This window comes from Coptis chinensis, chromosome 3 (assembly GCF_015680905.1).
Source record: "Coptis chinensis isolate HL-2020 chromosome 3, ASM1568090v1, whole genome shotgun sequence".
NCBI classification, from domain to species: Eukaryota; Viridiplantae; Streptophyta; class Magnoliopsida; order Ranunculales; family Ranunculaceae; genus Coptis; species Coptis chinensis.
In genome coordinates, this window is record NC_141458.1 from 118509328 (window position 1) to 118521390 (window position 12063).

A 12063-nucleotide genomic window follows, 5' to 3' on the forward strand; every position below is an offset into this window, starting at 1 on the left:
TCTTTTTTCTCAAGATGTGTTAGTATCCTACGGCGTACTTATGAGGATATCCCTGGGATAGCCAGGCTCAAACAAAAATATATAGCTATAAGCCTATAATCGAAAGCTTTAAAATTATTCCTCCAACTATTGACAAAGAAAATTACTTTTGCTTAAAACACAAAAGAGCAAGGATTCATTGAAATGAGTTCAATCCATATTCAGCGAAATCAATTGATCAAACAACCAAAAAAGTGCACGAGGTCAGTATACCACCCACCCACCCCCCAACTAGACGAGCCAATTAGTGTACGTGTGTAAAAAAACAAAGATCATATCATCTATCATCATGTGTGGAATTTTAGCTGTCTTGGGATGTTCCGATGACTCTCAAGCTAAACGATTTGGTGTTCTTGAACTCTCTCTCAGGCAATTCCCATGATCTTTTTGTCCTTTTCTTTTTATTACTTTTGATCATTAGAGTTTAATTGCATACTTAGTGGTAAATGATCAGTAGAAACATACTTAGAAATAGAATACTAAACTTTTGGTTTGACTTAGATGAGCCAATTAGGAATATATGGGAAATTAGAGTCTCCTCCCTAAACAAAATTAAATTTCAAGTCAAACAATTGAAAATTACACAAATACTCTCATTGTTTTCAAAAAGAAAATATTCAATTTTAATTAGGTGGGGGCATTTATGTTATTTTCAGTTGTTTGACTTGAAAGTTAACGGTCAAACCAAATTGACCATGTGTTTAGGGGGGAGATCCTAATTTCCCATCTAGTGGGAAAATCCTAATTGGCTCATCTAGTGGGGGTAACACTAGTTCATCCTAAAAGAAAATCAAATTCAATCATTAAAAAATAAACACATCGGTCAACTTGAAATTGGACGTAGATTAGTCAGGATTGGTGAGAAGCCCATATGGGCGTTAGAAACCTCAAATAATAGACGGGTCTCCATGACTATTATCTAGTGTTGTACAATTGTTTGATTGGATGCCTCAATGAAGTAAGTTGTGTTACATACTTCTGTTGTTAAGTTAAATATGGACATGGGTCTGTTTCATTTTTTTTAAAGTAGTGAAATTTTCATGCAAATCTATACAAGCTTTTGTTTGCATTAAAGTATGATGTAGTTCAGCTTTTATTAAATCCCATCATATTCTTTCAATGTGTTTCAGTGTAATTGGGTTTAGCACACACCCAAGTAGTAGAAAAAATGTTATCAAGGAGGATTGGTAAGGTTGTAAGCTCTCGGGACGTAGTTATACAAAGTATTGTTGTGAAGTTTGGGGGTATATGGAAAGGTTGGTGTCCTCAAGTTTCATTTTCATCTGCATTATCCGATGCGTCAAAATGTGTAGAGTTGCCAAAGAAGCTTAAAAAGTCTGAAAGGAAACCACTGGTAACGGGTATCAATGTACTCAAGCGGAGAGCAAGATTGGAGAAGAAAATTAGGCAGGAAGTACGTGAGACTGTTCCTAAACCTCCGGAAAACGGGTTGTTGGTTGAGAAATTGATTCCGGTTGCTCATGATGTTTATAATGCAAGAAGCATGTTGTTCACCTGTGTTTCCAAAGTCATGAAGAGCATCCCTGTCTATACATGCGGGTAAGTAAGAAGAAAAGGAACATGGTTTTTGTTTGTTTTAGTCTTGAAGGAATTTCCTTAATTAGGTAGTTCTTATTTTGCAGATTATGTGGAGAAGTGCATGTCGGATTACGGCCTAATAAGATCAAATCATGCATTGTTCCTGGTAACCCCTCTAGAAAAGAACATAGGTGGGAAAAAGCGAGTGTGGAACATGTTCTTCCTTTGGTGGAATCGTTTCATCTTTATGATAGGGTGGGGAGAGCTGTATCGCATGGGGAATGCCTAGAGGTTGATCGTATTCCAGCAATAGTTGAGCTGTGCGTGCAAGCGGGGTTAGATATCCCAGAGTACCCAACTAGGAGACGCACCATTCCCGTTTACATTGTCGCTGGGAAGATTAAGGATTTTGAAAAAAGGTTTCCTCAATTTGATTCCTCTGGCAACGACATCAACGAATTTGGATTTTGGGAGAAGCATGAGAAGCCGGGGAGGGAGAACAAGTCTCTTGATTTGCCTTTGGATGATTTGCAAGGTTTTTTCCATTGAAATTTCGTTGCTAATATTTGATAATAGAAGTAAATATGTACAGTCTCATTACACATTATAATTTTGCGAAGCGCACTTTTTCTCCACAAAGTAGCTTATATGTATACATTGATAGGAGAACAAGTAGCTTAATTTCAAACTTCAACTGCTTGATTTATAATACTTGTTCGGAGCCAGTTTTTTGTAGATGAATGATTAGCCAAAAAATGAGTTCCTACACCTGCTTTTATATTATGGGTAGATTGAATGGTATTCGTTTTTATGTGACAAAACTGTTGTGGGAACATACTTTTTTAGGTGAGGTCGCAACTGGATTTGAGAATTTTTTTGTTGCTATAGCACTACACTTGTTAGGTTGTGTAAATTGATACTAATCATGTGGAATCTGTGTAGGAGTAGCTGTACAAGGCATGAAAGCATGGGAGAAAATGCGATCCGGAACCTTAAAACTTATCCAGAAATACGCTGTCCAAACATGTGGATATTGTCCGGAGGTTCAAGTGGGTCCAAAGGGTCATAGAGTAAGGCAATGCCAAGCTTTTAAACACCAGATGAGAGATGGTCAACATGCTTGGCAGGAGGCTACGTTTGATGATTTGGTCCCTCCAGTTTATGTGTGGCATGTTCAAGACGCAAATGGTAGTAACCCTGTTTTGGACCAGTTGAAGAGGTACTATGGGAAGTTGCCTGCTGTAGTTGAGTTGTTTGCACAGGCTGGGGCACAAGTAGGTGAGCATTACAGTAATGTAATGAGGGGAGATGTCGCAGTGCCTGCATTGCATGAAGAGAAGTTGGTTGTGTGAAGATGGACTAGATGTCCAAAACCTGAAAGGTTGAAGAGTTAAGAGGACTGGATTTCATAATATAGCATGTAACATATTTTGCGTGATTATGGTTCTGTTTCATGTATGTATAGGAGCAGTAGGTAGATAATCATGTCTAATTTTTCTGGCGTTTGTACCAACAAAGAACGAAAAGGAAAAGTGATGTTTTGTGTTTTTACATTTTTGATACGTGCTGTGGTCAATATAATGCTTGTTTTACACTATGCATGATTAATCAAAATCACCAATGCGCCAATGCGCCAATTAGCTGCCAGTGTGATATTATAACTGGATATGCATGTTGGAACGCATAGTTAAAGCACTTGAGCTTAGCTATTGAACAAGGTACGTTGAAGTGTTAAGGACGAATGGAACAAGTTGTGAGAATGAGAGGTGAGCAGCATGTGTAGATGATGTAGTACACATTCACACCTACACTTGGCCTGAACTAGACTTTTGCTCAGAACATGGTGCAGCTTTGCCTTACGGTGTGAAACAAAATCGGAATGGTTACACCAACACTGGATTAAAAGCCTGAAGTTCATAATTCATTGTTACCAAGTTTTTGCAAAATGGCGTTCAGTCTCGTGTGCCTATATGGACAGTAAGTAAACATTCTGGACTCTTGGTAGCTGATTTAGAGTGTTTTTATTATTAATGTTTTATGGGGAAACATCTCAACATAAAGTCGTTGTAGTATAGTGGTGAGTATTCCCGCCTGTCACGCGGGTGACCCGGGTTCGATCCCCGGCAGCGGCGTTTTATTTTTTTGTTTCTTGACGAACTGTACCATAGTGCAAGTAGAAACAACTTAAGTATTCTACAACAAAAGTACTCTTATATTTAATTGTTTATATCAAATTATTTTGATGACGAGCCTTGTTTCTAAAGATCATGAAACGATAATTCAACAAAGATGACCTGGGCTCCTATTTGTTGTAGATGATAAAGATAAAATTTGGCTAAATGGAAAGAGATACAGCCAGTCAATATCAATTGGTGATATTCAGGTCCCCAAAGTTTAATAAATCCAAGTATCTCTAACCAAATCACCTTAAGGAATGACTTTACCCACATTGCCAAAGAAATACTTGTGACCTGATAGCAATTGAATCTTAATGTTTGGCAACTCATCCATCCCCCATCCTCAGAGGCACACCCAAGTAAAGTTCATGCCTACGCAGAAACACATTCTACACGAGACAACTTCTTCAAACTTGCCGTCCAAACTTCTCTAATAGAAGAACATGTTGGCAATTAGGAATCAAGATTCAGATAGCCAAAAGTAATACATACAAGTTGCTGACGAACGCATCAGTGACCTACAATCATGTTCAAGGTAATTTTCTCAAAGCAATAAAGCCCTTCAAATACCCCTCCAGAAATGATGATAGAAAGCCGATACCCATCAGAGAACAGGGAAAACACGAAGTGCAAATGGAAAGTGTTCGCCAACAGGCATCGAAACCAAGTACATCAACAATTAATAAACATTGAAATGCTTATTTTTATCCACTTTCTAACAACGACTGATCAACGCTATAGGACTTTACACTAGTTGAAGGTTGGCTGTGCATTTATAGTTGCTGTTTCTGGGAAGTCAAACCTCCACTTCACGATCCTTGTCATTGGGGATTTGCCCAGTTCCTTCCCACAGCTGCATGAGTTCCTTTCTGATCCATGAAACGAAGATTATGGGTCCTAGTGTTGAGGGCACCTGTCATCACAAAATCACAAGAGCTCGATAAGAATTTTATAAATAGGTAAAGTTCACACCAAAGAAGTCACCCATCTGTTGAAAATTAATCGCAGCTAGGCAGCTAGCAGATGTTCTTTTGGTCCAAAAATAACTGAGAATACTAACAACTTTTGCTTGAGATTGCCTTAAAGCTGCCATATCAAGCATAACTGGAGTACTGTGATCATCTTTTGGGTGAAGCCATGCACCAAAACAACAAAAAAGTGAAAAACTAATGATTTCTAATCACTGACCATGTAGGCAGAGAAAAAGAGTTCAGTTTTCAGTTGCCGGTGGTGTGGTAAGTTTCTCAATTTTTACTGATTAAAAAAAAGAAATCAGGAAAATGAATTAACGCTTGGAGATCATTGATTTACGAAAATAAAAACTTTTTTTTGGGGAACAATCTAACAAGGACAGGCCATCGGTAAGATAATTAGTTTCAGGTGTGTGATCAAGACCAACAGATAAAGAACCAAACTCACTAAGATATCCCATCATATTCTTAAAAAAATGTCGTGGCATATATTTTGGTATCCAGTTACCTGGTCCTACCTTATATAAGTAATATAACTCAGTTTCTTCACTTTAAAATAGTTGTATGCAAAAAAAAGAATTTTATACTCTTCTGCAAAGGGGTATTGCCAAAGAAGCAATTATATCAATTTAGGCTGTGATCTAAGTTATGGGTGGAGGTTTAAGGTATTCCCTATAAGCACCTTTATCTTTGGGTCGGAGTCCATCAGGTTTGAAGTATTAAGTATTAACATTGTATTCGTACTTGTGCTTTCATTCGCTTTTATTTTTCTCTTGCTTCTACCTTTTCTTAACCTATACTTGTTTTCAAATGTTAATTGTTGCCTCAATAAAAAAAAATTAAATAAAAAATGGAACATGAAAACTTTTTTCTATATCTGGATCTAGTAAAGCAGAAATCCTTTTGTGTCTGGACCGTACCTATTCATGTTGAAGATCAATAAATTTTACCAGAAAGCTAAAACATACACTATCATATACACATCAAGGCTATTATAAAAAAAGGTCCGTATAATAGGATTTGTGTTCACAAATTTTTTAAAGATTACTTCTGAGGTTATCAAATAACTAATGCATGATCAAAGATAGAAGTTTAGACATGATAGTAAAAAAGACATACCAGAAATAGTAGGGCAGGTTGTGGTGCATGAGTCAAGGTCCCAGTTGCCAAAGCAACTACTAGTCCAATCGCATATCCAGGAAGTGCGTACCATATGTATGTTTGCCCTCTTAACGAAGACAAATCAAAGGGACTAACTGACTCCCTGCTGCGTCGATGATCAAAACAGAGAACAAAAGCCAGAAGCATGCCAGGAATAGCCTGTAAAATCAACAAAATAGAAAGCTTAACTGTTTAATTTCCTGACCTTAAGAACTACACAGAGACAATACATGCAAAATATGTTTAAGCAAAGCCTGCCATACGATACATATATTTCCTGAAACATGTGTTCGAAGCAAGCATCTTCACATAATTCTTATGTTATTAATATCCACATCATTTGGAGCCCAATCTGACAACATCACAATCCATGTTATGCTGATGTAGGGCTCACAAAGACTAGTGTGGATCATATAAACCTTTTGAAGCGGCAAGTGTTCCTCAAATTTTACACCTATATATGGACATTCTATCTCAGGTGGAGTACTTATTCCTGGAGTTCATTAGTATGTAGGCTGATTTAATTAGACAGTTTATTTCGAAAGTTAAGAAAACTCTCACAATCATTAAGCACAGTAACTTCTACGTGCCAGAATCATGTCATACATAGGGAAGGAAAAAATCAACTTGCTGGTCAATAGTGTAAGGATTTTCATGCCACAGTTGTTGTACTAATCAACATGAATTAAGTATTTGCACCAAAACTTCTTATTCCTCCAGAGGCACACAGAACCTCCTTTTATTAAAGCTACAGACAGACACTATCAAGTAATAAAGAAAACGATATACTGAATGAGCTGCAATATTGGCTCTTATGGGCCTCATTGTAATAGTAGATGTGTCAGTCTGAAAGTAACTTATCGAAATCCTTGTAGATCAAAATTGTACTTGTACTGAAACCTATAAAAAGCAATTTTCACAATCAAGATACTGAAAAGTGACTCCCGCTTTAGAAAACACGCCTCCGAAAGCTCACGATGGCTAAATCAGTAAATTCGGGGGGTCTTGACTAAGGAAGTGGTCTGGAAGGCCACAAAATGCCAAACCACGTGTCTAGACGCCACCCAAGCGCCCTACTACCTCAAGAAGGGCACCACATGGTAACACGCATCAACAGATACACTACATGGGTAGCAGGGACCACTTGATAGAAAGTCGGGTAGGGAACATTCCCGCTGCCCCCTAACCGACTAACTACCACGTGCTTACCGCTTAGTCACCTGAGCATAGCTGACAGAACCTAGATAGTCCTGATCAGACAAGAACAAGGGTACACTTTCCTTTCCTTCTTTCTTTCCTAATTCAGTTCTGCCTATGAATTGATCGTTTCTGCGTTTCACCTTCCCAAAGCCAGAACACTATTCTTAGTCATCACTTCCGAATTTTCCCTAAGACCTTATCCACTCTTTTACGCACAATGTTTCCAATAAGCATACCAAAAGGGGGGATTTTTGCATCAATGCTTCCAATACTCCATTTAAGTGGAGACTGCATAACTACACGATAGTGTTTTCTAATGCGTGTCTAGGTTGCAATTAAGAATATTAGAAACATGCATGATGCATGATAGCAATCAATCTAATAAAGTTCACCAGACAGAATATAAATTTGAGAATATCAATTGCTGTGACAAAAATGTAAATACCGATTATTGTTTTTCAGGTTTTAATCAACAGCGCAATACTGATTGCATGAGTAGGGATTGTATAGCAATACAGAATTCAACTTGCTACTGTTTGTATAGCAAGCTTGGTAGGGATTGTAGTATAATTCAACAACAAAAAGACAGCATCATACCATGTCACCAAGACCAAGCATCATGAAATCTGTATTATTACTCCCAGGAACATTTTCACTGAATAAATTTCTTGGAAACACAATTTTCACTGGCAACTCAATCTTCCTTGTTATCAACTGTAACCCTGGAAGATTCAAACTGTTGGCCACTATGTGAACCGGATTAGAGGCTTTCTGTGTAGCGACCGCGACCATAACATTAGTTCCAAACAGCCTCTCCGAAAAGTAAACCCAGAATATATCGTAGAAGAACAAACAACACAACAGCAGCGCACATATTTTGATGTTGGGAAGGCGCACATGGCTCACAAATGCGATACAAATCGAAATTCCCAACAAATTATTCAACACCCAATGTCCAGAAACAAGCCAAGCCCCAACAATCCCAACACAGACCAATAAAAGTAACCCTTGGTTTCGAGTAAATGACATTGAACAACATCTCGACATAAACGGATCCACCAACCCAATCTTACTGTTGAAATAAGACACAAACGGCGAGAAACAAAAGAAGAGGGAAAAAACTGAAGCTGCAGTTGTGAATGCAGTGAGAACTTGCGATAACGACGAAAACAAATAGAACATCAAAAGCAAACTACATGAACTCAAAAGGGGAATCATCAATGCTTGTGAACCATCTAATGTTATAGAAGACTCAGAAAAATCACGGTTTCTCTCCATTTCTTTACCGTGACTCAGTGCCCGAAATGCCGAAAAAAAGGTTACAGCAATGGCAGTAAGCATTAGAGCAAGTGGGGCAGGTTCCAACAGATAAACAAGCTTCCATAGTGACTCCATTCTCTGTATTATTCTGCACAGAATTCAAATTCAGTGCAGAATTTCACCTAAAATATCCAATAAACCTGTCAAAAAAATAAACTTTATAAGAAAATGAGACTCAATTAACATTCTAAGCAATACCCAAGTTAGAAACAATACACATTTCGAAAAAAAACAACAAGAAAGAGTAACAACTTACTTAAAAATCTTCTTCTAGTCCGAGATAGAAGCAACTCTTCTATATTGTAACATAAAGATTGAAGCATAAGCAATAAAACTTGATTAAATCGGATTACCAATGCGAAATTATGGTAAAAGTAATGAAACTTTGATTTAGATGAGTGGAATTTGATGGGGTAAAATTTTGAATTGATAAAAGAAACGAGCTGGAACAAGTGTGAATTTGTGAGTAATTGTTGGATTTTTATATTGTTTAAAAATGTGAGGATGGTTTTTGAGGACTTGCCTTGAGAGGATCACTTGAAAAGTCGTTTTTAAGAAACTTTCCGCCCAATGAAAGAAATTTCGTTAAATTTCATAAACATTTCAAGAATATCAGTAAAGTGTTTGAAATTTCAAAAGTTCTGAGTTATTTTTAATGTCCAGTGGAATACAATTCATGGTCACATTCTTTCCTGAATCAAGCTGTATCACTGGAGATTACATTTAACAAAATTACACAAACTCTCCAAACAATTTTGAAACATTAAATTTTTTTTTAAAGACAACGACAACCATATATACAATTAAATTTGAGCTGTATCACGGGAGCAATTTTCATATCACTAAATTTGAAACTTTTTTTTACCAATTATAATAACCGAAGCTCACTAAAGCATACAACAATTGAAATTCAAACCAAGATACATGATGATCATAATCTAAATCAGACAAATAAAACAGTTTATTATTCTAAGTTCTTCCCATAAATTTAACTATGCCATCTAGAATACAATCTAAGGTGAAGATTCGAGATCAGACACTTCATCGAGCGTTAATGCGTCACCATTGATGTGAATAATGCTCTTGGACTTCCTGCAACCTATTATGTATGTCGTCAGGATGTTCTCCTTGCTTCTCAAGATTAATTCCAAACTTATCTTGCATTTCAAGGTCCCTATAACTCGCCATCATCATCATATTCATCCTTGTGTATACAATTTCCTCAAAAGTACTTTCCGGAGAGTTGTTTGCCTTCATCGTCCGCGCTACTTCATATGCACTCCACTTTCTCCCACATAAGGAGGAACTACAAGGTTGGCTTAAAATACGAATAGCTACTTTTCGTAATAAAGGAACTTCACTGCCATTATATTCCCACCATACACCTACAAGAAACGATAAAAGTGAACTTGTGTTGATAAACGTTGAAGAAAAAAGAGAGAGAGAGAGAGAGAAATGAAGTTGTATAGATTCTTACGAGGATGGGCCTTTTTCATCATTAACACAGAAAGAGTGTTAAACAACTTTGAACTCTTTCCATTGTATAGCAACAACTGCGAGATGAAATCATCCATTTCACTAGAACAAACCATGTGTTCCACAACATAGTTCATGCCATCTCTTATATCAGGCTGCTCATATTTGATCTTCCCATCATACATCAAGGACGGATTAAGAAATGAGGCAGCTGCATGTATCTTATGGACAATATCTCCCCTTCTTGAATCAAATATTTTCAATAGCTTCAAGGACTTTGATTCATCATTACTACAACGTTGCTTGAATTCCACCCTAACCCGTTCCATTGCCTCATACAAATACCCTGCAGTTGACCCCTCGCCATCAACTAAATGAAGTACTGAAATAAGAGGCTCCAAGGAAGCTATTACCTCCTTTCCTCGATTCCAAAAGTCTAAGCTCTGAATCAATTGAACAATGGTATTTCCCCTTGGAGTCTTACTTTCATTCATGACACTCCATTCAGGTGATACAACAATTGTACGTAAACAGTCTTCAAAATCTATGAGAGACTGAAGCATCACAAAATAAGAAGCACAGGTGGTCTCACAAGGCCTTTTTAGCTCCTTGTCAGGTTTATGAACCTGCATTGACTTCAAAACCAGAGGGTACTTGTACAGGTAGTCAACTATCGATTTTGCATCGTCAAAAGCACTTTGTATCCACTCAACATTTTCGTATATATCCTCTAGCATTTGTTGAAATCCATGAGAAGCGCATTTTGTTCTGTAGATGTGAGGGTAATTTTCTGCCACTAAATCCATCGCATACTCTCCACACGAAACCTTGTTTACAATTATCTGCACCACGTTTTCTGACCCAATTTCGTCTACAATAGACAAGAGGATATCTTCAAGGAAATCTCCTGCAATTGTACTATCGGTACTTTCAAATGATTTTAAGAATACTGCACCTTTCGGAGAGTAAGCAATCAAAGTAATGAATGAATGATTTTCTGAATCAGTCCAGGTGTCTGACATCAAAGTACATCCTGTAAGAGACCAAGACGCTTTAATTGCAGAAACATACTCATTGACCTCTTTCCTAACATCTCGTAACAATTTCGTAGAAAGAGTTGCACAGCTAGGTAATGAGTAGCCAGAACCGTATTCCGCAATAGCCTTGATCATTGAAATAAATGATGGTGACTTAACAACATTAGCGGCGATGCCATTCATCATGAACGCTTGAGCAACCATTTTGTCTACTGATTCATTATCTTTAACCATTTTGTCCCCTGGTTCTTTGTCTTTAACAATTTTTTCCTCTGCTTCTTTGTCTTCCTTACTGCATACTGCAAGCAGCTCTGTTTGATGTAGTCTCGGTGAAGAATATGGACTTGAAGTAGTAGGACTAATTGGAAGCGCAGTAGGAGTAACTGTAAGCTTAACTCCATTTTCTTCAGCAATCATGAAAGTCGATAATCGCCTCCTCTTATTAAGGTACTCTTCCTGACTACGAATATCTTGGAGAGCTAAAACACGGACATCTTCAGGTACACTATGACAAATTGCAACATCACGCCCCCGTAGTCGAGATAAATGAGACTTAAGTCTTGCTATTCCCCCTGGAAAATCCTTTTGACAGAATTTACATTGAAACCGTCCCTTCATATTTTCGCCATACTCCCAAAATGGGTCTTTCTTTCTAATCATTGTTCACTGTCCCCACACAAAAAATCATGGCTGTCAACGTTTACACCATTCCAAAAAATATAAACATGTAATATGACTGATTGTATTCAACTAATAAAACTACATAGCTATTGCGAATTCCTATTTACGAGCGAATTTAATTAAATTATCAGAAATGTACAAGAGAATGAATTAAACATGTGACTCAAATTAACGAATTTACCTGAATTAGGGTTTACACGAACCAGAGGGAAGAAGAGTTTTCGGTTGTCTGTTTTACACGAATTATTTTAGGGTTTACGCGTTTACTTTACCCCGTACGCAATACCAAAGTTTTATGACGAAAATGTCCTCCAACAATGCGCTACTTTCTCAAGGATTTTATGTCAATTACTAAAATCGCGGTATAGATCCACGTCTTTTTGTGGTGTAGACTTTGTGAATTGAAATTTCGCAGACAAGAAACCGAGAAAAAATGAGGGCATCTAGGATGCATCACGATTA

The 12063-nt window shown here is 37.4% G+C and overlaps 3 protein-coding genes and 1 non-coding gene across 9 annotated transcripts; 2 read left to right on the top strand and 2 right to left on the bottom strand.

Moving 5' to 3' along the window:
• Window positions 1-278: 278 nt before the first annotated feature.
• On the top strand, window positions 279-3172 carry LOC147513597 (APO protein 3, mitochondrial-like). 3 transcript variants are annotated; one of them, XM_086596740.1, is made up of 4 exons: window positions 279-408; window positions 1170-1599; window positions 1683-2113; window positions 2521-3172. In XM_086596740.1, the coding sequence occupies exons 2-4, from the start codon at window positions 1208-1210 to the stop codon at window positions 2928-2930; spliced, it is 1233 nt and encodes a 410-aa protein (XP_086452866.1). In that variant the 5' UTR covers window positions 279-408; window positions 1170-1207; the 3' UTR covers window positions 2931-3172. The 3 variants fall into 3 exon arrangements, with proteins under 3 accessions (XP_086452866.1, XP_086452865.1, XP_086452867.1); XM_086596739.1 differs by lacking the exon at window positions 279-408 and adding an exon at window positions 787-997; XM_086596741.1 differs by lacking the exon at window positions 279-408 and adding an exon at window positions 865-997 and having other exon boundaries at window positions 2527-3172.
• Window positions 3173-3638: 466 nt separating this feature from the next.
• TRNAD-GUC (transfer RNA aspartic acid (anticodon GUC)) lies at window positions 3639-3710 on the top strand. The gene has a single exon. It is a non-coding gene; the product is annotated as a tRNA-Asp (tRNA).
• A 399-nt stretch (window positions 3711-4109) lies between these two features.
• Window positions 4110-8976, bottom strand: SPPL1 (SIGNAL PEPTIDE PEPTIDASE-LIKE 1). Of its 3 annotated transcripts, none has more exons than XM_086596743.1 (4): window positions 8664-8976; window positions 7685-8547; window positions 5846-6046; window positions 4110-4668 (listed from the first exon to the last, which is right to left on the bottom strand). In XM_086596743.1, the coding sequence occupies exons 2-4, from the start codon at window positions 8480-8482 to the stop codon at window positions 4552-4554; spliced, it is 1116 nt and encodes a 371-aa protein (XP_086452869.1). In that variant the 5' UTR covers window positions 8483-8547; window positions 8664-8976; the 3' UTR covers window positions 4110-4551. The 3 variants fall into 3 exon arrangements, with proteins under 3 accessions (XP_086452869.1, XP_086452870.1, XP_086452871.1); XM_086596744.1 differs by having other exon boundaries at window positions 7685-8529; window positions 8664-8933; XM_086596745.1 differs by having other exon boundaries at window positions 8761-8886.
• Window positions 8977-9248: 272 nt separating this feature from the next.
• On the bottom strand, window positions 9249-12041 carry LOC147513600 (uncharacterized). 2 transcript variants are annotated; one of them, XM_086596746.1, is made up of 3 exons: window positions 11783-12041; window positions 9885-11586; window positions 9249-9792 (listed from the first exon to the last, which is right to left on the bottom strand). In XM_086596746.1, exons 2-3 carry the CDS (start codon window positions 11578-11580, stop codon window positions 9467-9469), a joined length of 2022 nt encoding a protein of 673 aa, XP_086452872.1. In that variant the 5' UTR covers window positions 11581-11586; window positions 11783-12041; the 3' UTR covers window positions 9249-9466. The 2 variants fall into 2 exon arrangements, with proteins under 2 accessions (XP_086452872.1, XP_086452873.1); XM_086596747.1 differs by lacking the exon at window positions 11783-12041 and having other exon boundaries at window positions 9885-11713.
• Between the last annotated feature and the right edge of the window lie 22 nt (window positions 12042-12063).

Coding starts and splice junctions, on each gene's coding strand:
- LOC147513597 (XM_086596740.1), top strand. CDS start 1,208: ATGTTATCAAGGAGGATTGGTAAGGTTGTAAGCTCTCGGGACGTAGTT. Junction 1,600..1,682: donor ATCCCTGTCTATACATGCGG/GTAAGTAAGAAG, acceptor CTTATTTTGCAG/ATTATGTGGAGAAGTGCATG. Junction 2,114..2,520: donor GCCTTTGGATGATTTGCAAG/GTTTTTTCCATT, acceptor GAATCTGTGTAG/GAGTAGCTGTACAAGGCATG.
- SPPL1 (XM_086596743.1), bottom strand. CDS start 8,482: ATGGAGTCACTATGGAAGCTTGTTTATCTGTTGGAACCTGCCCCACTT. Junction 6,047..7,684: donor TGCTTGGTCTTGGTGACATG/GTATGATGCTGT, acceptor TTGATTTTACAG/GCTATTCCTGGCATGCTTCT. Junction 4,669..5,845: donor AACCTGCCCTACTATTTCTG/GTATGTCTTTTT, acceptor TTGTGATGACAG/GTGCCCTCAACACTAGGACC.
- LOC147513600 (XM_086596746.1), bottom strand. CDS start 11,580: ATGATTAGAAAGAAAGACCCATTTTGGGAGTATGGCGAAAATATGAAG. Junction 9,793..9,884: donor GATGAAAAAGGCCCATCCTC/GTAAGAATCTAT, acceptor CGTTTCTTGTAG/GTGTATGGTGGGAATATAAT.